At 52.6% G+C, this 26,065-nt stretch overlaps 2 protein-coding genes across 4 annotated transcripts; both read right to left on the minus strand.

Moving 5' to 3' along the window:
* Positions 1 to 1,712: 1,712 nt before the first annotated feature.
* LOC143168409 (argininosuccinate lyase) lies at positions 1,713 to 11,032 on the minus strand. 2 transcript variants are annotated; one of them, XM_076354818.1, is made up of 17 exons: positions 10,967 to 11,032; positions 10,791 to 10,853; positions 8,519 to 8,713; positions 7,885 to 7,968; positions 7,500 to 7,556; positions 6,831 to 6,928; positions 6,097 to 6,174; positions 5,574 to 5,651; positions 5,377 to 5,429; positions 4,946 to 5,008; positions 4,637 to 4,751; positions 3,871 to 3,955; positions 3,648 to 3,707; positions 3,286 to 3,369; positions 2,937 to 3,017; positions 2,462 to 2,568; positions 1,713 to 1,954 (listed from the first exon to the last, which is right to left on the minus strand). In XM_076354818.1, exons 2-17 carry the CDS (start codon positions 10,800 to 10,802, stop codon positions 1,804 to 1,806), a joined length of 1,401 nt encoding a protein of 466 aa, XP_076210933.1. In that variant the 5' UTR covers positions 10,803 to 10,853; positions 10,967 to 11,032; the 3' UTR covers positions 1,713 to 1,803. The 2 variants fall into 2 exon arrangements, with proteins under 2 accessions (XP_076210933.1, XP_076210934.1); XM_076354819.1 differs by lacking the exon at positions 10,967 to 11,032 and having other exon boundaries at positions 10,791 to 10,942.
* Positions 11,033 to 15,571: 4,539 nt separating this feature from the next.
* Positions 15,572 to 24,963, minus strand: LOC143168405 (argininosuccinate lyase-like). Of its 2 annotated transcripts, XM_076354814.1 has the most exons (17): positions 24,898 to 24,963; positions 24,710 to 24,772; positions 22,745 to 22,939; positions 21,694 to 21,777; positions 21,309 to 21,365; positions 20,640 to 20,737; positions 19,906 to 19,983; positions 19,383 to 19,460; positions 19,186 to 19,238; positions 18,755 to 18,817; positions 18,446 to 18,560; positions 17,673 to 17,757; positions 17,450 to 17,509; positions 17,088 to 17,171; positions 16,802 to 16,882; positions 16,321 to 16,427; positions 15,572 to 15,813 (listed from the first exon to the last, which is right to left on the minus strand). In XM_076354814.1, exons 2-17 carry the CDS (start codon positions 24,719 to 24,721, stop codon positions 15,663 to 15,665), a joined length of 1,401 nt encoding a protein of 466 aa, XP_076210929.1. In that variant the 5' UTR covers positions 24,722 to 24,772; positions 24,898 to 24,963; the 3' UTR covers positions 15,572 to 15,662. The 2 variants fall into 2 exon arrangements, with proteins under 2 accessions (XP_076210929.1, XP_076210930.1); XM_076354815.1 differs by lacking the exons at positions 15,572 to 15,813; positions 16,321 to 16,427 and adding an exon at positions 16,515 to 16,706.
* Positions 24,964 to 26,065: the final 1,102 nt, after the last annotated feature.

Below are 26,065 nucleotides of genomic sequence, written 5' to 3' on the forward strand. Positions count from 1 at the left end.
GCCCCGGCACGTCGGGACGGGAGGGGCCGCTGCAGAGCCTGAGCAGGGTCCGAGTGCTGTCGCACGGGGCTGCAGGCGCCTCCAGCCAAAGCCATCGGTAGCTTGGTGTAAAAACACTTGCAGGGGTTGGGCTGTGTCCAGGATTGCTGGATTTCCGGGGAGGGGGTGGGGTGGTTTTATTTATTTATTTAGTTGCTTACTTTTATTTATTTTTCAGAGTCACTTGTTGAAGTGGGAGGGCAAGAAGTTATTGGAAATGTCAAAGAAGAGCACTGATGACCAGGCGGCATCTTGGGGCCAGGCAGGAGGAGGATCTCTGCATTAGAAAAACACATCTGGACTCATCTGTGAAGCATGGTAACATTTCCTATTTAAACCATGTCGGTCAGAACTTCATTAGGAATAAAGCAGACTGGAGAAAAGTATCACAGGGGCAAGAGAGGAAGGAAATGCCATCGGATTGATTTTAATTTTATGGTACATTTATTTGTAGCCTGTTTGTTTCCTGGATGAGAACATATACTTTCATGTGCAATATGCAGCTGTCAGTCATGCTGTATCTGATTCAATTACAGAAGCAACAGCTCAGTTTATTGCAGATCAATGAAAGGCTTGGTGACATGTGAGAATATCAGAAAGGTGGAGGGTCAAATGGGGAGTACCAGTGTTTATGAACTTTATTTAAGCGAGAGATTGAGATGTGATAATCTGTTAAAACCACCTTCTTTTTTCAATCAGCAGGGTCCCACGTTACTCAGCACTGACCCCCGAGACGCTGAACAGTGGCTGCTGGGAACAAGCAAAAGTCTAGTTGGCTGAGGCCTGTGAAGGTACTGATCAGGAACAAGAAAATACAAATAGGAAGAAAGTTTATGTGAGGAAAGAAAAGAACCGTGAGCTGGGGAGGAGGAGATAATCCCTTCTGAGTCTGTTGGTGTCACCTCTCCATTTGAATTAAGTGTACATAATTGATTTATCTGCCACAGCTAACTTAGCTGGAAGGTGAGACAAATGTACTAAATCAGAAAAACATGGCAGTAAGCAGTAGGGGACTCAGGAACTTCCTGGCATTTCATTCCTCAAGTAAGACTTTTCTGGTCTTTGTTCCGATTTTACTTCTGTAAGGACAGAAGGGAAGATGGTAAATGATTTTTGTAAGAGGCAACAACAGTGCACTACCAGGGATTTTTTTTTTTTTTAAAGCACTCTGCCCCAGCTAGGTTGGAGGCAAATCAGGGCATGTGTCACGCACAGGAAAGAGCTGACCTTGGGACCATGCAACCCTGTGCTTTGGTGTAAACCAGAGCCAAAGGTGGTTTTCTGGTGGACTGGGATGACCTGCGGGTTGACCTGCTGGCCCAGTCCTGGCTAAGACTATGCAAGTTCCAGTGCCAGGTGGTGAGGAGATTTTTTTTTTCCTGCCAGAAGGCAGGCAGGGAAACATAATCCTATGAGGAGGGCAGTGATAGCTGGAGATGTGGCATGTGTTGCAGATGTACCAAGTGTCTCTCTTTGTGGACACACACAACCCGCCCTCAACACATGCACTGACACTCTTGCTGCTCTCTACCTACTGGCCGCCTAGAAATTGACACCCCATAACTCAGCTCCTCTGCCAGGTTCACACACAAGTGAACATTTCCCCAAGCCTCACGAGGGCTGAGGAAGCCCAGCTCAATCTTGCCCCTAAGAAGAAAGACGCAAGACAGGAGTTTCAGTGAACTACAATGCACCCCAGCGTTTATTAACTCCAGATTAGCGTGACAGGCACAACGCTGCATCCACGGGATATCTCCCCACACTCTAAGCTTGCTCCTTCAGCTTCTTCAGCAGCTCCCTCAGCCGCTCGATCTGGGCAGTCACGCTGCTCTTGGCGGTACCGCCCATGGCCCTGTACTGCTCCACGCTGTTGGCGACGTTGAAGACCTGGGAGACGTCGCTGCCAAACAGGGGGCTGGGGAGGCAAAGAGAAGAGGTGTCAGTGGAGAGCGCTGGGTGCTGTTTGCTGGCTTTACATGCTCACTGCCTGCAGAGACGGGGAGGGAGTGTAGACGGAGCCTTTTTCCACGGGGAAAGACCGCCTGCAGCCCTGCTTCTGCACTTCTGGTGCCTGGCAGTAGCTGCTTGTGGCAGACCAAAGAGTCAGCTCCGAGGGGAGAGCGAGGAAGTTTGGAGCCAAACTCTTCTGGAGGGCTGGTGCCGCCAGGTCAGGGCATGAGTTTCTTCCAGTCCCTCCCAAGAGCTGCTGCCCATGCCCCGCTGGAGCTGAATGGTAGCGATGTTGTCGCCCTTCAGTTATTTCAGGCCCAGCAGTAGCAGCACTGATATTCAGGCCAGGAGGACTCTGGGGAGCTGTGCGGCCCAGGCATTTTGGGGAAGGGCACCGTAAGGAGGCCCATACGAAGGGAGGCCGATACCTGCCTGTTGAGGGGAGTCACGGCAAGAGAATAGTGACACAAACCTGATGGTCTTCAGGTCATCCGGGCTGAGGTTATTGATGGGTATGCCTTTAGACTCGGCGAGGTGGACGGCCTTCCCAGAGGCAATGTGGGCTTGTCTGAATGGCATCTACAGTGAGAAGCAGAGGCCACGGTCAGTGACCGTGGGGTGCAGCCTCGAAGGAAAAAATGGATGTGCTGTCTTTTTTGGCTGTCTGGTGTTCACCTAGGGCAATGCCATCTGAGTCTGGGTTTTCTGGGGTGTGAAGAGGGGAGGCGATAGGAGGTAAAACTCCACCTGTAAATTACTACCAAGTCCACCCGGCAGCAGTTCCACTACTTGGGATACATGTAAAGAATGGGTTTCCAGCTTTCGTGTTTGTTGACCCAGACTGATCATCACCTGGGGACAGAACAGAAGGCCTCATCTCAGGCCCTCGCTGAGCAGTATTCTGCATCCAAAGAAACCACAGCTCCAAGTCTCCCTCGGGTACTTACTCCTTTACGAACCAAGTAGATAGCAAGATCAGTGGACAGCATCTCAGGGCTCAGAGCCTTCTCCATGTTCTCCTTGTTGATCTGCAGAAGAATGGTCAGAGGGAGACATTATCATCAGCTCCTCCTTGGGGTCATGTTAGCGGTCACAGTGAGGGGACGTCATCTGTAAGGGACCTGGCTCTAAAAGGAACCTCTGACCCCCTGAGCAGCTGACAGTGGGGACCATAATGAGCAGTATGGGTGAGGCACTGAAGAGTGCCTCCATCTTAGAGTCTAGAGCTCTTTTACCGGTGTTACTCTCAGAATGTGCGCCCCAACCATGTTCGATAGTGAGAGGCTGAAGCCTTACCTGGAGGGTAGAAATCACTCCAGTGGCAACCTGGAGCACAGCATTCAGGGTGTCGATGACATCAAAGACGGCCTCCTTGTCCTCCTGCGTTAGAACGGGCATGGAAATTGCTGTAAGTCAACCTGATGCAGCCCAAAAGCCCAACAGCCTGAGCAGCCCAGCCAGCAGAGCAGGCACGTCATGCCAGGGGCTCCTGCTAGGGGCCGGGGTGTCAACTGCAGCATGCCGTGCCTCGGCCCCCTTCTCAGCATCCTGCACGCAAGCAGGGTCTGTGCTGGGAAACGCAGTGGCAAGACTGCTCAAGAGTAGAAGCCAGCTGCGTCTGCTCAGAGAGGTGGTGTGAGGACTAACATCTGTTTTACCTGCAGATCCTTGTTGTAGGTGCTTGGAAGTCCTTTGAGAACCATGACAACAGCAGCCAACTGCAGAGAGAAAGAGGTGAGGCAGTTAGTTCTGGGAAGAGAAGCACATTGCCCCAGCAGGGGCTCAGGGCACATTTCTTTACGCAGAGGCAAGAAGAAAGGAGATTCTTCAGCCCTGGTATGAGCAGTTTCCCCGTCCCGCTTCTTTCTTTAGCAGGCTCACCCGTCCGAACACACGACCAGCTTTGCTGCGGATGAGTTCCAGACTATCGGGGTTCTTCTTCTGAGGCATCAGGCTGCTGCCAGTGCTGAAAGAAAGGTGTGTGGAGTGTAACGGTGAGCAAGACCCCAGTCCATGCAGACACAGGCTAAGACAGGTCATGCAGCGTACTGACCCAGCCCTCCAAAAGCGACACATAGGTCCCCCTTCCCCGGACACCTTTCTAGGGTGTTGGAAAGCAGTGAGCTGAGTGTGCTGAGTTTCTCGTGTTTCCCACAGCAAAGCCTTTGGTTTTGCAGTCTTGTCTGGAGCTACCACGCAGTCCCACCCCTCAAAGAGGAAGCAAAAAGGAGGCTTCCCCCCAAGCCTCTCCATAGGTGGTATCAGCAGGCCAGCCTAAGCGTTGCTGTGACCTCAGAGAGGGAGGGCTGTGGTTGTGCCGCCCTGAGAGACAAGGAGTGTGTTAGGATCGCAGACCCGGCTAGCCAAGGAAGGGCTTTGGCAGGCATTCCCAGCAGAGGGGGAAGTTCTCTCTGCCAGCAGTTGCTGGGGAGGAGTGTCTGCTGAAGGCAGACTTGGTTGAGGTACCGGAATGAGAAAAAAGTGGTCATTACTGAGGAATGTTCACCCTAAGGCTGCCTTTCTGCCAGCCTTTTAATGCCGTGTCAGCCTTGTGCAGCAGGGAGACCCCAACCACTGTCTCATTCTCTCAGGTGAGGGTAGCTGAGCAGCAGAGACTGAGGGAAGGGCTCTCTGCCCAGAGACCTACCTGTAAGCATCAGAGAGGGTTAGAAAGCCAAACTCGCTGGTACTGTAGAGGATGAGATCTTCAGCCATCTTGCTCAGGTGGATCATCAGCAGGGTGGCAACAGAGAGGAATTCCACTGCAGGGAAGGCAGGAAATTGGGAGGTGAAAAAGGTGCTTTTTTGCTTGACAACCCAGGGAGCCCTGACTGGAGCTTTGGAGTTACTTCCTAGTGAGGGATTTTGGTCCCCTTGTTAAAGGAGGTTAGCTGGGAAGGTCTCAGAAGCCTGCTTCTAAAATAGCGGTGGGAAGATGTGATTGGGTTGTGCTTACCCACAAAGTCTCTCTCGCTGACGGCATCCATGCTGTTCAGGCTGATGGAAGCAAAGTCCAGCTCTGTAAGGAAAGTGATGGACAGAGGAGGTCAGGCTTGGCATGGCTGGAGCTTGGATGCAGCAGGTTGCCCCAGCATGCAGGTGACTGTGAGCCCTTGAGTAGTCCCAGGAACACAAACATGCTTAAGTGTGACACTGACTGGGGTCTTTGTTATTAGCCCCAGGCAGCCAGCGTGCAGCAGAGGTGGCTCTTCCTGCTCCGACCTCACAGGCGTTGCCTGTCTCATTGCAGTAAAAAGCCTTACGAAAGAAAGGCTTTGGCTCCGGGACAGTGCATTGCAGTGCCATTGGGAGCCATGTATCAGTGCTTCCCTCCCTCCTAGATATTACAGGTAGTCCTGTGCCACTCAGTCGTAGGGAGACATTTACCACTACGCAGAAGCTCTCTATCAATTTCCAGTGGGTTGCCAGCCAGAGCACCGCTGCCAGGGAAGAAAGAAACAGAAGTCATGCAAGATACCCTGCATATCGCAACCAAAACTGAGCTCTAGGAAGCGGGGAAGGCGCCTCTGAAGACTTCGCTGGGCCTTGCTTTGCTCTGCCATTACATGAACAGTAGGCCTTACCTTCCCAAAGGCAAGACGTTCATCCTCTTCTTCATCTCTCCCAGGCGCTCAGAATCACGGGTCAGAGGAACAGCATGGCTAGGAAAGGACATGAGAGATGAAGCACGTGAAGCCAGAAAATGTCACTTTCCTTCCCAAGCAGTATGCTGCCACGCCTGGAGCCTGGGATCCCCGCTCAAACAGAAGAGGCTTGAAATGGAGCCTAGGCACTAAGGGCCTTTGAAGTGGAGCAGCTAGCGGCCGTACAAGATTCTCCATGTTACCCCATTAGCTGAGGTGTAACTGTGGCCAAAGGATGGAGCATACAGGGAGCTGGCCTCTGCTGCCCACTCAGTGCTTGGGTCCCCGGTTGGTCAGAGCCACGCAGCAACACGGGGAGCTCCTGTTCCAGTTTGCAAGGTTAGCTCTGGTTTGTCACCGCCCCGGGCTGCCCCCTCAGAGGATGATGCACTTCTAGGCTCCAGCTGAGCAGGGCCCCGCGGGTGGAGGCGGCTTCCTCCCGCCAAGTGTGCAAGGTGTTTACCTGAGCAAGAACTGGCTCCATCTGACGGGCTGAGCTTTCTGCAGGTGGGTGTAGCCAGGGAGGATAACATCAATTTCCCTGCGTGTGAAAGGAGAGAAAGAGGTGAGCAGCAGCTGTCAGGAGAGAAGGCAGTGGCAGGTACACTCCAGGGTTTCCTGGCAAGGTCACGAAGAGAACATCTTTAACCTGTGTTGTGCTGAATTTGATCCACGTCTTCCTCTCCCTGTCACCTGCTACCTAAGCACACTGGGTTTAGATCTCCCGGTCTTCCAGTGTGGTGTGTCTGCCCTAGGCCTCCCTGGGAAATTGCCTGGGACAGCAATCCCTCTGTGGCAGGCAAAGATTCCCCAGTCCACCACTCGTTTGTGAGTGTGGTTTGTGAGGAGGAGAGTTAGGCAGGAGTTAACGGAGCTGAGCTTTTCTCCTACGTAGCAACTTGAAGCATGTTAAAGTTCCCCACTCCTTCAGATGGATTTGGCACCTTCTGAAGTCTTGTGCGGACCTCCCGCCTCAGTTCCTTTGCCAGGGTACACTGGGGGAAGAGGAAGGTCTCTGTGAGGTGACCTGTGGAGAAGGAGGGGCTGTTGTCTTTCCCTGTGCTATCACACACTGCCTGTCTGTAACTTCCTCCGCAGAAGACCCTGCTGCTGCCCTGATTGGTGTCAGTCAAAGAGCAAGCCTAGAAGTCTCCTGCCCCTGCAAGGCCAAGGCCGTGGATATGGAATAGGACTTACTTGGCAGCGCGTTCCACCAGGGTCTTAATGAGCTGCAGGAGGTGAGTGGAGATGACAGAGAGGGAATTCTTCATTAACAGCTTCAAGTCAGTCACAACCTGGGCGAGACCAGCCACAGTCAGACAAAGCAGAATGTGACATACTTAGTGACCAAATCCTGTCCAGCAGAGAGCCGTAGCAGAGTTATCCCCTCCTTGTTCTGTGTGATGGGAAGGGACACCTTCCTCTTACCAGGTGTGTCCCTGGTCACTGATTTGTGAAAGCCGCTGTATCTTGCTTTCCATGAACAGGATCAAAGCCCGTTCTTTTCGGTGGACTTTTTGGGTATGGTCACCTTTGGATCAGAAAATCCCCCACTGACGCAAGTCGGTCATCAGTAGAAGGACTGATCCTGAAAGATGCATGGCACCCAGCCAGTAAAGTCACGGTTTCTGTAGGCTTTCAAAGAGATGTCAGTGGACGTTTGCGGCCTTATACCACCAGGAAGCAATCCTGCAGAGCCCATTCCCCTGCGCGGATGAGTCACTGCGGCGTCACTAGTTTAAAGCCCTAGGGAGTACATGCTGGAGAGCGTCAGGGCACGTGAAAGATGGCATAAAGAAATTTGATTAAGGAACTGAGGAGGGGGAGGAATACGGAAGGAGGAAAACCAGCCAGTTCTGTGCATACCTGATCGTTCCTGCTCCTTCCAGTGTGCAGCTTTCCAGCTATGTCTCCAATCAGCTCCTGAGGACGAGAGGAGGATTTCTGTCAGCGCCTCTGTATTCTAAGGAGGAGACTCCGCACGAGCAGACCTCCTCCCTGCCTGGACGGGACTCGGCTCTAGGATCCTGTGAGTAGCCGTGGGATCCCTTCTGGGGAAGGGCAAGTTTGGGTTCTACGTTTGTACAGCGCCTCTTCCACAAAAGGGGTCTGGGAGACACGTGGTTGTGCCATAAGGCCCGGAGTGCCACAAGGTCCGGAGGAGTTTCACAGTGGGACAGAGGCGCATGCACTTAACGTCAATCAGATCTAGCTACAGAGGAGCGGGAACAAGCGGTTAGAGGACTCGAACCTTTAGTCTGCGTTCGTTGGCAGTGTGGATATCCTCATCGCTTTGTTTCACCACAAAGGCTCCTTTAGACCATTCCTCGGAGATCTACAAACATCAGCAGAAACACCAGTCAGCCACTACTGTTACCCTGCTGCGCGTGGGGGCTGTAATTGTCCCCAGCGAATGCCAGCTTCTGCCGTCCCAATGGAAATCAAAGTGTTAAGTCTCACGCGAGCTCTGGCATTCCTGTTCTTTCAGGCCAAGGCTGGCTGCTTGCTATATCCAGACACTCTGTACTGAGCATTGACAGTGTGCACATCAGGGCTTCAGGCTGTCAGTGGGGGCTTGTCAGCTGGTTCACATCCTACTGTTGGGCTTTGGTGCCTTTAGCGGGATGCAATTTGAGCATCAGTCGCCTGCCCAGAATGCCTCCAGGTGTACCGAGTCCAATACACATGGGCCTGTCACGTCCATGATTTAGGACAGCATTCCCTTTCACAAAGCACTTCAGCACACGCCTAGCTCTAAGGACTAGGACACGAGGACATTTGAAGATGCTTTTTAGAACAGCAGATCAGGGGGGCTACTACAGATGCTGTCAGATAAGAAGCCATTCGTTCCAGCACGCGTGCCAGTTTGTGAAGGAAATAAATACCTTTTCCAGGCCACTCAGGATCTTCTCCAGCTCAGGTTTAGATAGGATCCCAGCCTTCTCCAAGGCTTTGGCATAAGCCATGCTGCCCCGGATATCAACTTCAGACAGCCTCTGATCATAGGTAATGGAAGCACTGAACATCTCCATGACTGGATCTGTGCTTCCACTGAATCTTCCTCCCCAAAGTTTATCCCCCTGAGAGAGAGGAAGAAGCAAATTAAAGAGGCCTAATAACTTCAGGTATGGTGCTACGCATGTAACATCCAGTGATCTGTTTATCCAATATAAAGGCCATGTTCAGCTCTGTCCTTTCAGTGCTGTACCATTGAGGCCCCTGGATTTCGGGACCTTTGGCAAGTAGTTGAAGAGGTGGAGAACGTGTCACTGTCACTAGCACTTAGCCCTTGAGGTGTCAGGTCTGGCTCAGGAATCCTCCAAGATACTTTACTCCTGCAGGACTCTGCCGGGAGTCCTTGCAATGACTATCGGGGCATACGCTGCAAGACCGGCATGGATTTCTCTTTTGAGGCAGCTGCCGGTCAACAACCCTTTGATAGCCTTTTAAAGGGGGGAAAAAGTAAGGCGGTCAGTAAGGAATATAGTGAAAGCTAGTGTTCTCTAAGTCGTTTTTGCGCTGTTGAGCTAGCAGGGAGATTTCTCCTCGATTGACAGAGAGCTCTAGGCCAGCACAAGCCACATTATGAAGTGTTTGCCGTTACCGTTTGAAGCATCTCCAGAGTCCATGATGTGCTTGCAAGCTTTGGCATAAGATTAGCATAAAACTGGTTAAGGTGCAGACTCCAGAAAGGGAGATCTGGGTACCTTTCAGCATCAGGAATGTTCAGAAAAATATATCGACAAGAAGAAGGTTTCAGAACACATAGGAACAAAGGTTGTTTTTCCACCCAAACCAAGATTCATATGGTAACCTCACTCACTTGAACGTGTCATCTGCGTCTACATAACTACTTCACTGGGTGACCAAAGACAGGTACACAATTCCAGCTATGCATCGCAGCAGGGTGTGTGTAAGCTTTTTTCCCCCAGTGATTCGGCAACTGAGTGGATTCCCTAGCTAAGAGCCATGTAATGTCACTTGACCAGAAGCCTTTTGCTTGCCCAGGTAGGACACCCCCTGAAGCCCTGACCCTGGCAAACTTGCACTGAAATGGATAGGAATTTTACTCGTGCGGAGACCTTACAACTTACGCCGGATTTCAAAAGCAACTCTCCAGCGCTAGCAGGCACAAAAAAGAAACGGGAGGACATGTAAAGGAAGGGCCTAAATGCAATTGCCATTGCAGAGTGGGTAGTCATTAGGAATCTACTTGATTTTTTAAACACCCCTGTCGGTCTCTTCTCATGCTGTACACTATAACTACCATGGACAGCAAGAAGCTGGCGGGACAGTTGCAAGCTTATCTGTGCCCGGGCCTTATCAGTCAGACAAAGCACTCTTGAGTAACCTTAGAAACTTTTTCCCTAGTGACTGTCTCCACCTCTCTGCCGATGCCTGCGGAAAGGACGTGCCTGAGAGGACAGCAGGAGAGAGCCTACAGAGGTAGGAGTGTAGGCACGTGTTTTTTGATGTCGTCAAGGCAGCTTTGTCAGAGAGCTGAGGGAAGGCAGAGGGGGGAATTGGAATCGAAACAGACAAGTGTTAGAGGCCCTCAGCGTGCATCTGGTGCCCACAGGAGCACGGCATAGGGGATGCTAAACTAAAGGCCAGTACCAGAGGCTAAGCGCTTGAATGGGGAGCAGGTCTATCTAGGCATCTAGGTATATCTTCAGTATTACAGGTTTCCACCAAAGTAAGAGGTGGGTCAGCAGAAACATTGCAGCAGACGCGTTTGCAATCAGGAACTCCAAACTGAGAGATTAACTTTAGCTAGCTGCAGGACTCTGGTTAGAGCAGTAGCTAGTACAGTCAGACAGCTGATGGACACTCATCTGCAACCCAGAGCAGAGGAGGCCAGGGTTGTAGTAGCCGTTCGGAAGGCAGAAAGCGTGACTCACTAAGACGACTAGTCACGTCTCACCCAGCAGGCACGGAAACTGAAAATGCAGCTTTTGTGTTGAAACAAGCTGCTGTAAAGTACCTCCTGCCTGAACGCAAGTCAGCAGGAATGAACCACGTCAGTTATTAGTCTCTCCCAGGTAGAGGGAAGAACCTGAAGGAAATGTCAGGGACTTAGATTTTAACTCAGTTGAGCTCACGTCTGCCAGAGCACCCCCGAGACTACCCCTCCAGAGAAGCAAAGTTCACCCTCACCTCGGCTGCCATTTCAGACGACGTTTTGCTCGTGTGCGCAGCGATCCCGGCAACTGGTGCAACCTGTGGAACAGCGAGGCGAGGCGAGGCTCAGCTCTGCCCCCGGTCCCGGTCCCGGCTCTGGTGCCGGTGCCGGTGCCGGACGGGGTCCCCGCTGCCCGCCCGGCCCCGCTCACCTGCTCCGCAGCACAGCCCCGGCTGCTCGCTCGCTGCTCCCCGGCCCCGCCGCCCCGCTTTTACACGCCTCGGAGCGGGGCTGGCGGCTCGTCCCGCCCCGGCGGGGCGGGGTGTCCCCGGGGCCGGCCCCGCTCCGGTCCCCCCTCCCCTCGTAGCACCGCGCAGCACAGGGGTGTTTCTGCTTTGCGTGAGGGAGTGTGCTACTGCGGCCTGTTTTTTTCTGTGTGCGCTGTCAGAGGCCTTTGAGGGAGTGCGGGAAGTGCATCCCAGTTTTCTTGTCCCCTTTTGGGTTTTTCTGCCCTTTAACCAGCCCTGTTGTCACAGGACCGTAGGCTAGTTCAGGTAGGAAGGGACCTAGTCCAGCTGTCTTTCCTATGTTCTTCTCTGTCCTACTATTCGTCCCCTTTCTGAGTTGACGATGAAGTCTAGGGCACAGTGGGGTTGCCTGTTTAGGGCGTGCTGCTTTCTGCAGCAGAGAGGACACGGGCAGAGTGACATGGCTAGCATCAGGCAGCCTCTGGCTACGCAGCCTGAATGAGCAAGTACCTCTTGCAGCTGGGTTTCCAGTGTGCTGCCTTCAGGATCAGTCCAGAACAAGGCTCAAACTCTCTCTCTGGATTCGCAGCCAACTATTAATTCACCGCTTCTCATACATTTCCCCTTATGATCATTTTTTCTGCTCCCTTTCAGAGTTCCAGGCTTGCAGATGCACAGAGCATCGTGCTGTCTACACCGAGAAAGCTCTTTGAACCATTTTGTTGCCCGAATCCTTCCTCTTCTCACGTCCCTCATTTTTAATGCTTCTCTCGACATGTTCATCTTTGATGAAAGTCTTTGTCCTTATTGTGGGCTTTGACAGGAGGCTGCTGAGGATTTGGCAAAATAGCAAGGACTAGATTTACATCCAGAATGAATCGTACGCAGGGAGAGGCTTTACCTCGTGGTGTCTGTGATACGGGCTCACGCGGCTGTGTGGAACATGCACAGCCCATGCAAAGATGGTACATCTTTCTGCCTGAAGAAAGTGCACAGAGATTGCCCAGAGTGAAAAAGGGAAGGGGGAGGGTGCCCGAGGCACTGCAGCCAGGAGGGGTTAGAGGGCACCCTGCTGGTCCTGGCACCTCTCCCTCAGAGACAGCATTTGTGACCCGCAGGGCTAGAAGCGGGCAAATGGGCTCTCTGTGGCACTTTCAGAGTTCCCCTCTCTCTGTTTTGCTGTTTGTGTTTTCACACATCATTAACCCTATGTATGTGTGATACACGACAGCTTTGATTTCTAGATATTACCTGCATCTAAACAGTTACACGGTTAAATGTAATGGTGAAAGCTCCAGTTTCTGTTCCATCAGTTCCAGGCCTCTTGGTATGTTTTCCCACTTACCTGTATGTGCATCTCTCTGTAAGGTGAGGAATAGAAATGGTTGAAGAATCACAATGAAGTTGGTTTGTGTTGCCCCTGGCAAAGAGGAGTCCAGTCTAGATGGACACGTTTGGCTATTGCTGTCTCAAATTCACCCATGGTGCCTGCAGGGGACGTTGCCGTCACGCAGTGCATCTGTTCTCGCAGCTCTCTTGTGGTGGCAGAGAAGTGTTACTAGCTCAGCTTCTTCACTAGAGAGCTAGGGGATAAAAAGACCAGGCACAGCAATTTGTTTAGGAGGCAAAATATGCAGCGGGATTTTTCCAGAGCGTAAAAGCAGGTTAGAGATCTTTTCCTTCGGGGGATCCAGTGAAGAGTTCACTACTTCTTGTAATGTTTCAAGAGCCCTTCTGTAGGTTTGTTATCTGCTTGGGTGTCAGATCAGAGTTACGTAGCCATCTGCTGAGCGTTTCAGTAGCTCACGATCAGCCTACGTGAATTCTTGGCCTGAGTCCCTTCCTGTGGTCTGTAATGGAGGAGGTATTTAAGACCAAGTCCAGAGTAGTGTCCAAGCGACTGACCCTTCTGCCTATACAGATCTTCCCGTGGTAAGGGACAGGGCTTTAAAAACCCAAATCACAGTGAGTCATAGTAGGGTGATGGTGAAAGTCCAAAGATGCTGTGGACCACACACTCCTGTGATGCCTGTGGAGCTTCAGGGACCTCCACAGGTCCCTCCCAGTCTAACTTATTTCGCACTGTTACGAAGAGGGTGGCTGGGTGGGACGTACCAGTGATGATGAACTGCTCCTTGAAGTAGGAAACCGAGGCGTGATAATCTGCTAAGACCTCCCTTTTGCTTTCAGTTTGGCAGGGCCCTGTGTTACTCAGCACTGGCCACGAGGACCAATGCCGGACATTTGCTGCTGGGAGCGAGAGACAACCTATTCAGCTGAGGCCTCTGAAGGTACTGAGCAGGAGCAAATAGGAGGAAAAAGGGGAGCGGGAGCAGGAGCAGACGCAAATAGGGAAAAAGAGGGGAGTGGCACAGATCGAGAAAGCTTATGGGAGGGGAAAAAAAAAGAACCGTGAGGAGGTGGAGATGAGGAGGTATCCCTTCTTCTGCCTCTGTTGGTGTTGGGGATTGGTGTCCCCTCCCTCTCTTGCTCCTTCCCCCTACCAGCTAAGTGTGCGTAAGTGATCTCCTGGCCACAGCTAACCTATCTGGAGAGTGAGACACAAGTGCCAAAACAGAAACACAGCAGGAGGTAACAGAGCAAACACAACGGAGCTTTATGGAGTGGTGATTGAACCGTGCCGTTCTTTAGATGCCAGGAGAATAGATCAGGTTTCGGGCCAGAATAAGGGGAGACTGAGGTGGGGGGGAAGTGTTGAAGAAAGGGAAGTTCTGTTGCTGGTTCTCCCACGTGTTTAAAGCACAAATGCTACAAAGGTGGGACGAAAGCACTTTGTGTGTCCTGGGGTACTTCGTTAATGGCAGGAGATTGAGCTCATGGCAGTTAGTGCTGTCTGTGCTACAGCCCTTAACCTGAACGTGGTGAGGCAATGCTTGCGTTAGTGCCGTTACCTACGTGGGTTAGAGAGTCTTGCAGTCAATAACGTGTTGCTGCATCAGCATGGAGGGCGGGGTGCTGAGCAAAGCGCCAGCTTTAAAATGCTGTGACAGAAAAGCGATTGTCTGTGACAAAACTAGCGCTCCTGTGCTGCGGGTGCCAGGTTCAAGCTGGTTTAGCGTTTAATGAAAATCGCCCCACCTTCCCTGTAGCCAACTGGTCTTTCTCTACCTTTTGAGTCAAGTAGTAGGCATATTCCGTCCAGAAATGACTGCAGCACAGTAGTGGGGAGTAATGTTTCAAGCGTTTGTTCAATCAAGCATTTTCACCCTGTGAAAGACACAAGGTTGCTGCGTTCTCATTCCCCAAGTAAGGCTTTTCCTGGTCTTTGTTCTGATTATATTTTTGTAAGGGCAGAAGGAAGACAGTCTAAGATTTGTAAGAGGCAGCCAGCCATGCCAGTCTCTTTTCAAGCATTCTGCCCCGGCTAGCTTGGCCTGGGTCACACAGAGGAAAAAGCTTGACCTGGGACCATGCAACCCCTGTGCTTTGGTGGAAACCAGAGCCAAAGGTGGTTTTGTGATGGGCTGGAACGACCTGTGGGTTGACCTGCTGGCCAAGTCCTGCCTAAGAGTATGCAAGTTTTGGTGCCAGGTGGTGAGGAGACTTCTTTTGGCCACTTAATGCCCCCTGCCAGAAGGCAGGCAGGCAGGCAGGCAGGCAAGCATACTCCTACGAGGAGGGCAGTGATAGCTGGAGATGTGGCATGTGTTGCAGATGCAGTACCAGGTATCCCTCTCTGTGCACACCCACAAGCCTCCCTCAGCCCGTTGTGTAGCCTGCTCTGGCACTGCTGGGTCCGGCCTTGTGCTGCATAGAACCGTAGAATCGTTTAGGTTGGAAAAGACCCTTAACATCATCGAGTCCAACCGTTAACCGAACACTGCCCAGCCCACCGCTGAACCATGTCCCTAAGCGCCACGTCTACGCGTCTTTTAAATACCTCCAGGGATGGTGACTCAGCCACTTCCCGGGGCAGCCTGTTCCAGTGCTCGATAACTCTTTCGGTGAAGAAATTTTTCCTAATATCCAATCTAAGCCTCCTCTGGCGCAACTTGAGGCCGTTTCCTCTCGTCCTATCACTTGTTACCTGGGAGAAGAGACCAGCACCCGCTTCGCTACAGCCTCCTGTCAGGTAGTTGTAGAGAGCGATAAGGTCTCCCTTCAGCCTCCTTTCCTCCAGGCTAAACAACCCCAGTTGCCTCAGCCGCTGCTCAAAAGACTTGTGCTCTAGAGCCTTCACCGGCTCCGTTGCCCTTCTTTGGCCACGCTCCAGCACCTCAATGTCTTTCTTGCAGAGAGGGCCCCAAAACTGAACACAGTATTCGAGGTGCGGTGTGACCGGTGCCGAGCACAAAGGGACGATCACTTCCTCGTCCACCACCCTCCCCTCCAAGAGACACGTTTTCAGGTCTCTTGTTGTAGACAGACACTCCTGCCGCTCTCTACCTACCAGCCCCCGAGGGCTTGAACACCCCATAACCCAGCTCCACTGCCAGGGAGGGGAGATCCCCCGTTCTTTCACACCAGTGAACATTTCCCCAAGCCTCACGAGGGCTGAGGAAGCCCAGCTCAATCTTGCCCCCAAGAAGAAAGACGCAAGACAGGAGTTTCAGTGAACTACAATGCACCCCAGCGTTTATTAACTCCAGATTAGCGTGACAGGCACAACGCTGCATCCACGGGATATCTCCCCACACTCTAAGCTTGCTCCTTCAGCTTCTTCAGCAGCTCCCTCAGCCGCTCGATCTGGGCAGTCACGCTGCTCTTGGCGGTACCGCCCATGGCCCTGTACTGCTCCACGCTGTTGGCGACGTTGAAGACCTGGGAGACGTCGCTGCCAAACAGGGGGCTGGGGAGGCAAAGAGAAGAGGTGTCAGTGGAGAGCGCTGGGTGCTGTTTGCTGGCTTTACATGCTCACTGCCTGCAGAGACGGGGAGGGAGTGTAGACGGAGCCTTTTTCCACGGGGAAAGACCGCCTGCAGCCCTGCTTCTGCACTTCTGGTGCCTGGCAGTAGCTGCTTGTGGCAGACCAAAGAGTCAGCTCCGAGGGGAGAGCGAGGAAGTTTGGAGCCAAACTCTTCTGGAGGGCTGGTGCCGCCAGGTCAGGGCATGAGTTTCTTCCAGTCCCTCCCAAGAGCTGCTGCCCATGCCCCGCTGGAGCTGAATGGTAGCGATGTTGTCGCCCTTCAGTTATTTCAGGCCCAGCAGTAGCAGCACTGATATTCAGGCCAGGAGGACTCTGGGGAGCTGTGCGGCCCAGGCATTTTGGGGAAGGGCACCGTAAGGAGGCCCATACGAAGGGAGGCCGATACCTGCCTGTTGAGGGGAGTCACGGCAAGAGAATAGTGACACAAACCTGATGGTCTTCAGGTCATCCGGGCTGAGGTTATTGATGGGTATGCCTTTAGACTCGGCGAGGTGGACGGCCTTCCTAGAGGCGATGTGGGCTTGTCTGAATGGCATCTGCAGTGAGAAGCAGAGGCCACAGTCAGTGACCAGGCAACTGGGGTGCAGCCTCAAAGGAAAAAATGGATGTGCTGTCTTTTTTGGCTGTCTGGTGTTCACCTAGGGCAATGCCATCTGAGTCTGGGTTTTCTGGGGTGTGAAGAGGGGAGGCGATAGGAGGTAAAACTCCACCTGTAAATTACTACCAAGTCCACCCGGCAGCAGTTCCACTACTTGGGATACATGTAAAGAATGGGTTTCCAGCTTTCGTGTTTGTTGACCCAGACTGATCATCACCTGGGGACAGAACAGAAGGCCTCATCTCAGGCCCTCGCTGAGCAGTATTCTGCATCCAAAGAAACCACAGCTCCAAGTCTCCCTCGGGTACTTACTCCTTTACGAACCAAGTAGAGAGCCAGATCAGACGACAGGATCTCAGGGCTCAGAGCCTTCTCCATGTTCCCCTTGTTGATCTGCAGAAAGGAGGGTCAGAGGGAGACATTAGCATCAGCTCCTCCTCGGGGACACGTGAGCGGACATTGGGGGGCCATAATGAGCAGTATGGGTGAGGCACTGAAGAGTGCCTCCATCTTAGGACGAGTCTAGAGCTCTTTTACCGGTGTTACTCACAGAATGTGCGCCCCAACCATGTTCGATAGTGAGAGGCTGAAGCCTTACCTGGAGGGTAGAAATCACTCCAGTGGCAACCTGGAGCACAGCATTCAGGGTGTCGATGACATCAAAGACGGCCTCCTTGTCCTCCTGCGTTAGAACGGGCATGGAAATTGCTGTAAGTCAACCTGATGCAGCCCAAAAGCCCAACAGCCTGAGCAGCCCAGCCAGCAGAGCAGGCACGTCATGCCAGGGGCTCCTGCTAGGGGCCGGGGTGTCAACTGCAGCATGCCGTGCCTCGGCCCCCTTCTCAGCATCCTGCACGCAAGCAGGGTCTGTGCTGGGAAACGCAGTGGCAAGACTGCTCAAGAGTAGAAGCCAGCTGCGTCTGCTCAGAGAGGTGGTGTGAGGACTAACATCTGTTTTACCTGCAGATCCTTGTTGTAGGTGCTTGGAAGTCCTTTGAGAACCATGACAATAGCAGCCAACTGCAGAGAGAAAGAGGTGAGGCAGTTAGTTCTGGGAAGAGAAGCACATTGCCCCAGCAGGGGCTCAGGGCACATTTCTTTACGCAGAGGCAAGAAGAAAGGAGATTCTTCAGCCCTGGTATGAGCAGTTTCCCCGTCCCGCTTCTTTCTTTAGCAGGCTCACCCGTCCGAACACACGACCAGCTTTGCTGCGGATGAGTTCCAGACTATCGGGGTTCTTCTTCTGAGGCATCAGGCTGCTGCCAGTGCTGAAAGAAAGGTGTGTGGAGTGTAACGGTGAGCAAGACCCCAGTCCATGCAGACACAGGCTAAGACAGGTCATGCAGCGTACTGACCCAGCCCTCCAAAAGCGACACATAGGTCCCCCTTCCCCGGACACCTTTCTAGGGTGTTGGAAAGCAGTGAGCTGAGTGTGCTGAGTTTCTCGTGTTTCCCACAGCAAAGCCTTTGGTTTTGCAGTCTTGTCTGGAGCTACCACGCAGTCCCACCCCTCAAAGAGGAAGCAAAAAGGAGGCTTCCCCCCAAGCCTCTCCATAGGTGGTATCAGCAGGCCAGCCTAAGCGTTGCTGTGACCTCAGAGAGGGAGGGCTGTGGTTGTGCCGCCCTGAGAGACAAGGAGTGTGTTAGGATCGCAGACCCGGCTAGCCAAGGAAGGGCTTTGGCAGGCATTCCCAGCAGAGGGGGAAGTTCTCTCTGCCAGCAGTTGCTGGGGAGGAGTGTCTGCTGAAGGCAGACTTGGTTGAGGTACCAGAATGAGAAAAAAGTGGTCGTTACTGAGGAATGTTCACCCTAAGGCTGCCTTTCTGCCAGCCTTTTAATGCCGTGTCAGCCTTGTGCAGCAGGGAGACCCCAACCACTGTCTCATTCTCTCAGGTGAGGGTAGCTGAGCAGCAGAGACTGAGGGAAGGGCTCTCTGCCCAGAGACCAGAAACCTACCAGTAGGTGTCAGAGAGGGTTAGAAAGCCAAACTCGCTGGTACTGTAGAGGATGAGATCTTCAGCCATCTTGCTCAGGTGGATCATCAGCAGGGTGGCAACAGAGAGGAATTCCACTGCAGGGAAGGCAGGAAATTGGGAGGTGAAAAAGGTGCTTTTTTGCTTGACAACCCAGGGAGCCCTGACTGGAGCTTTGGAGTTACTTCCTAGTGAGGGATTTTGGTCCCCTTGTTAAAGGAGGTTAGCTGGGAAGGTCTCAGAAGCCTGCTTCTAAAATAGCGGTGGGAAGATGTGATTGGGTTGTGCTTACCCACAAAGTCTCTCTCGCTGACGGCATCCATGCTGTTCAGGCTGATGGAAGCAAAGTCCAGCTCTGTAAGGAAAGTGATGGACAGAGGAGGTCAGGCTTGGCATGGCTGGAGCTTGGATGCAGCAGGTTGCCCCAGCATGCAGGTGACTGTGAGCCCTTGAGTAGTCCCAGGAACACAAACATGCTTAAGTGTGACACTGACTGGGGTCTTTGTTATTAGCCCCAGGCAGCCAGCGTGCAGCAGAGGTGGCTCTTCCTGCTCCGACCTCACAGGCGTTGCCTGTCTCATTGCAGTAAAAAGCCTTACGAAAGAAAGGCTTTGGCTCCGGGACAGTGCATTGCAGTGCCATTGGGAGCCATGTATCAGTGCTTCCCTCCCTCCTAGATACTACAGGTAGTCCTGTGCCACTCAGTCGTAGGGAGACATTTACCACTACGCAGAAGCTCTCTATCAATTTCCAGTGGGTTGCCAGCCAGAGCACCGCTGCCAGGGAAGAAAGAAACAGAAGTCATGCAAGATACCCTGCATATCGCAACCAAAACTGAGCTCTAGGAAGCGGGGAAGGCGCCTCTGAAGACTTGGCAGAGCAAAGCAAGGCCCAGCGATTACACGAACAGTAGGCCTTACCTTCCCAAAGGCAAGACGTTCATCCTCTTCTTCATCTCTCCCAGGCGCTCAGAATCACGGGTCAGAGGAACAGCATGGCTAGGAAAGGACATGAGAGATGAAGCACGTGAAGCCAGAAAATGTCACTTTCCTTCCCAAGCAGTATGCTGCCACGCCTGGAGCCTGGGATCCCCGCTCAAACAGAAGAGGCTTGAAATGGAGCCTAGGCACTAAGGGCCTTTGAAGTGGAGCAGCTAGCGGCCGTACAAGATTCTCCATGTTACCCCATTAGCTGAGGTGTAACTGTGGCCAAAGGATGGAGCATACAGGGAGCTGGCCTCCGCTGCCCACTCAGTGCTTGGGTCCCCGGTTGGTCAGAGCCACGCAGCAACACGGGGAGCTCCTGTTCCAGTTTGCAAGGTTAGCTCTGGTTTGTCACCGCCCCGGGCTGCCCCCTCAGAGGATGATGCACTTCTAGGCTCCAGCTGAGCAGGGCCCCGCGGGTGGAGGCGGCTTCCTCCCGCCAAGTGTGCAAGGTGTTTACCTGAGCAAGAACTGGCTCCATCTGACGGGCTGAGCTTTCTGCAGGTGGGTGTAGCCAGGGAGGATAACATCAATTTCCCTGCGTGTGAAAGGAGAGAAAGAGGTGAGCAGCAGCTGTCAGGAGAGAAGGCAGTGGCAGGTACACTCCAGGGTTTCCTGGCAAGGTCACGAAGAGAACATCTTTAACCTGTGTTGTGCTGAATTTGATCCACGTCTTCCTCTCCCTGTCACCTGCTACCTAAGCACACTGGGTTTAGATCTCCCGGTCTTCCAGTGTGGTGTGTCTGCCCTAGGCCTCCCTGGGAAATTGCCTGGGACAGCAATCCCTCTGTGGCAGGCAAAGATTCCCCAGTCCACCACTCGTTTGTGAGTGTGGTTTGTGAGGAGGAGAGTTAGGCAGGAGTTAACGGAGCTGAGCTTTTCTCCTACGTAGCAACTTGAAGCATGTTAAAGTTCCCCACTCCTTCAGATGGATTTGGCACCTTCTGAAGTCTTGTGCGGACCTCCCGCCTCAGTTCCTTTGCCAGGGTACACTGGGGGAAGAGGAAGGTCTCTGTGAGGTGACCTGTGGAGAAGGAGGGGCTGTTGTCTTTCCCTGTGCTATCACACACTGCCTGTCTGTAACTTCCTCCGCAGAAGACCCTGCTGCTGCCCTGATTGGTGTCAGTCAAAGAGCAAGCCTAGAAGTCTCCTGCCCCTGCAAGGCCAAGGCCGTGGATATGGAATAGGACTTACTTGGCAGCGCGTTCCACCAGGGTCTTAATGAGCTGCAGGAGGTGAGTGGAGATGACAGAGAGGGAATTCTTCATTAACAGCTTCAAGTCAGTCACAACCTGGGCGAGACCAGCCACAGTCAGACAAAGCAGAATGTGACATACTTAGTGACCAAATCCTGTCCAGCAGAGAGCCGTAGCAGAGTTATCCCCTCCTTGTTCTGTGTGATGGGAAGGGACACCTTCCTCTTACCAGGTGTGTCCCTGGTCACTGATTTGTGAAAGCCGCTGTATCTTGCTTTCCATGAACAGGATCAAAGCCCGTTCTTTTCGGTGGACTTTTTGGGTATGGTCACCTTTGGATCAGAAAATCCCCCACTGACGCAAGTCGGTCATCAGTAGAAGGACTGATCCTGAAAGATGCATGGCACCCAGCCAGTAAAGTCACGGTTTCTGTAGGCTTTCAAAGAGATGTCAGTGGACGTTTGCGGCCTTATACCACCAGGAAGCAATCCTGCAGAGCCCATTCCCCTGCGCGGATGAGTCACTGCGGCGTCACTAGTTTAAAGCCCTAGGGAGTACATGCTGGAGAGCGTCAGGGCACGTGAAAGATGGCATAAAGAAATTTGATTAAGGAACTGAGGAGGGGGAGGAATACGGAAGGAGGAAAACCAGCCAGTTCTGTGCATACCTGATCGTTCCTGCTCCTTCCAGTGTGCAGCTTTCCAGCTATGTCTCCAATCAGCTCCTGAGGACGAGAGGAGGATTTCTGTCAGCGCCTCTGTATTCTAAGGAGGAGACTCCGCACGAGCAGACCTCCTCCCTGCCTGGACGGGACTCGGCTCTAGGATCCTGTGAGTAGCCGTGGGATCCCTTCTGGGGAAGGGCAAGTTTGGGTTCTACGTTTGTACAGCGCCTCTTCCACAAAAGGGGTCTGGGAGACACGTGGTTGTGCCATAAGGCCCGGAGTGCCACAAGGTCCGGAGGAGTTTCACAGTGGGACAGAGGCGCATGCACTTAACGTCAATCAGATCTAGCTACAGAGGAGCGGGAACAAGCGGTTAGAGGACTCGAACCTTTAGTCTGCGTTCGTTGGCAGTGTGGATATCCTCATCGCTTTGTTTCACCACAAAGGCTCCTTTAGACCATTCCTCGGAGATCTACAAACATCAGCAGAAACACCAGTCAGCCACTACTGTTACCCTGCTGCGCGTGGGGGCTGTAATTGTCCCCAGCGAATGCCAGCTTCTGCCGTCCCAATGGAAATCAAAGTGTTAAGTCTCACGCGAGCTCTGGCATTCCTGTTCTTTCAGGCCAAGGCTGGCTGCTTGCTATATCCAGATATTCTATACTGCACTTGGTGGGATTCATGTCTCTCCCCGTGATGATTCTGCAGTGTTATGGCTATAGGAGGATTTAAGCATTGCAACGAGAAAGTGAGCTGAAATGTCAGTGATTGCTTTAGCATTGTCCACAAAGATTTTCCTATACAAAGATTGTATAGACTCACCATTGTCCACGGTGGGTGAGCAACAACAATGGAGATTTTAAAAAAGCGCTTAGCTGCGGACTTCTCTTCACCGCTATACAATGCTATGCATTGCTTCCTACTAACTCAGTCAGCCAGACTCAAAAGGATCCCAAGTGCCAGCAGAAAAAGAATATTCCTATTTCATACTGAAACAATTCCTCGTGAATGTTCAGTCTGAAGAGGACGTGCGGGCAGGTCACACTGAGCACACCTCACCGGGGCACCGGGGCTGCCATAACGAGCATTGACAGTGTGCACATCAGGGCTTCAGGCTGTCAGTGGGGGCTTGTCAGCTGGTTCACATCCTACTGTTGGGCTTTGGTGCCTTTAGCGGGATGCAATTTGAGCATCAGTCGCCTGCCCAGAATGCCTCCAGGTGTACCGAGTCCAATACACATGGGCCTGTCACGTCCATGATTTAGGACAGCATTCCCTTTCACAAAGCACTTCAGCACACGCCTAGCTCTAAGGACTAGGACACGAGGACATTTGAAGATGCTTTTTAGAACAGCAGATCAGGGGGGCTACTACAGATGCTGTCAGATAAGAAGCCATTCGTTCCAGCACGCGTGCCAGTTTGTGAAGGAAATAAATACCTTTTCCAGGCCACTCAGGATCTTCTCCAGCTCAGGTTTAGATAGGATCCCAGCCTTCTCCAAGGCTTTGGCATAAGCCATGCTGCCCCGGATATCAACTTCAGACAGCCTCTGATCATAGGTAATGGAAGCACTGAACATCTCCATGACTGGATCTGTGCTTCCACTGAATCTTCCTCCCCAAAGTTTATCCCCCTGAGAGAGAGGAAGAAGCAAATTAAAGAGGCCTAATAACTTCAGGTATGGTGCTACGCATGTAACATCCAGTGATCTGTTTATCCAATATAAAGGCCATGTTCAGCTCTGTCCTTTCAGTGCTGTACCATTGAGGCCCCTGGATTTCGGGACCTTTGGCAAGTAGTTGAAGAGGTGGAGAACGTGTCACTGTCACTAGCACTTAGCCCTTGAGGTGTCAGGTCTGGCTCAGGAATCCTCCAAGATACTTTACTCCTGCAGGACTCTGCCGGGAGTCCTTGCAATGACTATCGGGGCATACGCTGCAAGACCGGCACGGATTTCTCTTTTGAGGCAGCTGCCGGTCAACAACCCTTTGATAGCCTTTTAAAGGGGGGAAAAAGTAAGGCGGTCAGTAAGGAAGATAGTGAAAGCTAGTGTTCTCTAAGTCGTTTTTGCGCTGTTGAGCTAGCAGGGAGATTTCTCCTCGATTGACAGAGAGCTCTAGGCCAGCACAAGCCACATTATGAAGTGTTTGCCGTTACCGTTTGAAGCATCTCCAGAGTCCGTGATGTGCTTGCAAGCTTTGGCATAAGATTAGCATAAAACTGGTTAAGGTGCAGACTCCAGAAAGGGAGATCTGGGTACCTTTCAGCATCAGGAATGTTCAGAAAAATATATCGACAAGAAGAAGGTTTCAGAACACATAGGAACAAAGGTTGTTTTTCCACCCAAACCAAGATTCATATGGTAACCTCACTCACTTGAACGTGTCATCTGCGTCTACATAACTACTTCACTGGGTGACCAAAGACAGGTACACAATTCCAGCTATGCATCGCAGCAGGGTGTGTGTAAGCTTTTTTCCCCCAGTGATTCGGCAACTGAGTGGATTCCCTAGCTAAGAGCCATGTAATGTCACTTGACCAGAAGCCTTTTGCTTGCCCAGGTAGGACACCCCCTGAAGCCCTGACCCTGGCAAACTTGCACTGAAATGGATAGGAATTTTACTCGTGCGGAGACCTTACAACTTACGCCGGATTTCAAAAGCAACTCTCCAGCGCTAGCAGGCACAAAAAAGAAACGGGAGGACATGTAAAGGAAGGGCCTAAATGCAATTGCCATTGCAGAGTGGGTAGTCATTAGGAATCTACTTGATTTTTTAAACACCCCTGTCGGTCTCTTCTCATGCTGTACACTATAACTACCATGGACAGCAAGAAGCTGGCGGGACAGTTGCAAGCTTATCTGTGCTCGGGCCTTATCAGTCAGACAAAGCACTCTTGAGTAACCTTAGAAACTTTTTCCCTAGTGACTGTCTCCACCTCTCTGCCGATGCCTGCGGAAAGGACGTGCCTGAGAGGACAGCAGGAGAGAGCCTACAGAGGTAGGAGTGTAGGCACGTGTTTTTTGATGTCGTCAAGGCAGCTTTGTCAGAGAGCTGAGGGAAGGCAGAGGGGGGAATCGGAATCGAAACAGACAAGTGTTAGAGGCCCTCAGCGTGCATCTGGTGCCCACAGGAGCACGGCATAGGGGATGCTAAACTAAAGGCCAGTACCAGAGGCTAAGCGCTTGAATGGGGAGCAGGTCTATCTAGGCATCTAGGTACATCTTCAGTATTACAGGTTTCCACCAAAGTAAGAGGTGGGTCAGCAGAAACATTGCAGCAGACGCGTTTGCAATCAGGAACTCCAAACTGAGAGATTAACTTTAGATTTTAACTCAGTTGAGCTCACGTCTGCCAGAGCACCCCCGAGACTACCCCTCCAGAGAAGCAAAGTTCACCCTCACCTCGGCTGCCATTTCGGACGACGTTTTGCTCGTGTGCGCAGCGATCCCGGCAACTGGTGCAACCTGTGGAACAGCGAGGCGAGGCGAGGCTCAGCTCTGCCCCCGGTCCCGGTCCCGGCTCTGGTGCCGGTGCCGGCTCTGGTGCCGGTGCCGGACGGGGTCCCCGCTGCCCGCCCGGCCCCGCTCACCTGCTCCGCAGCACAGCCCCGGCTGCTCGCTCGCTGCTCCCCGGCCCCGCCGCCCCGCTTTTACACGCCTCGGAGCGGGGCTGGCGGCTCGTCCCGCCCCGGCGGGGCGGGGTGTCCCCGGGGCCGGCCCCGCTCCGGTCCCCCCTCCCCTCGTAGCACCGCGCAGCACAGGGGTGTTTCTGCTTTGCGTGAGGGAGTGTGCTACTACGGCCTGTTTTTTTCTGTGTGCGCTGTCAGAGGCCTTTGAGGGAGTGCGGGAAGTGCATCCCAGTTTTCTTGTCCCCTTTTGGGTTTTTCTGCCCTTTAACCAGCCCTGTTGTCACAGGACCGTAGGCTAGTTCAGGTAGGAAGGGACCTAGTCCAGCTGTCTTTCCTATGTTCTTCTCTGTCCTACTATTCGTCCCCTTTCTGAGTTGACGATGAAGTCTAGGGCACAGTGGGGTTGCCTGTTTAGGGCGTGCTGCTTTCTGCAGCAGAGAGGACACGGGCAGAGTGACATGGCTAGCATCAGGCAGCCTCTGGCTACGCAGCCTGAATGAGCAAGTACCTCTTGCAGCTGGGTTTCCAGTGTGCTGCCTTCAGGATCAGTCCAGAACAAGGCTCAAACTCTCTCTCTGGATTCGCAGCCAACTATTAATTCACCGCTTCTCATACATTTCCCCTTATGATCATTTTTTCTGCTCCCTTTCAGAGTTCCAGGCTTGCAGATGCACAGAGCATCGTGCTGTCTACACCGAGAAAGCTCTTTGAACCATTTTGTTGCCCGAATCCTTCCTCTTCTCACGTCCCTCATTTTTAATGCTTCTCTCGACATGTTCATCTTTGATGAAAGTCTTTGTCCTTATTGTGGGCTTTGACAGGAGGCTGCTGAGGATTTGGCAAAATAGCAAGGACTAGATTTACATCCAGAATGAATCGTACGCAGGGAGAGGCTTTACCTCGTGGTGTCTGTGATACGGGCTCACGCGGCTGTGTGGAACATGCACAGCCCATGCAAAGATGGTACATCTTTCTGCCTGAAGAAAGTGCACAGAGATTGCCCAGAGTGAAAAAGGGAAGGGGGAGGGTGCCCGAGGCACTGCAGCCAGGAGGGGTTAGAGGGCACCCCGCTGGTCCTGGCACCTCTCCCTCAGAGACAGCATTTGTGACCCGCAGGGCTAGAAGCGGG

Source organism: Aptenodytes patagonicus, chromosome 17, assembly GCF_965638725.1.
Source record: "Aptenodytes patagonicus chromosome 17, bAptPat1.pri.cur, whole genome shotgun sequence".
Lineage (NCBI taxonomy): Eukaryota > Metazoa > Chordata > Aves > Sphenisciformes > Spheniscidae > Aptenodytes > Aptenodytes patagonicus.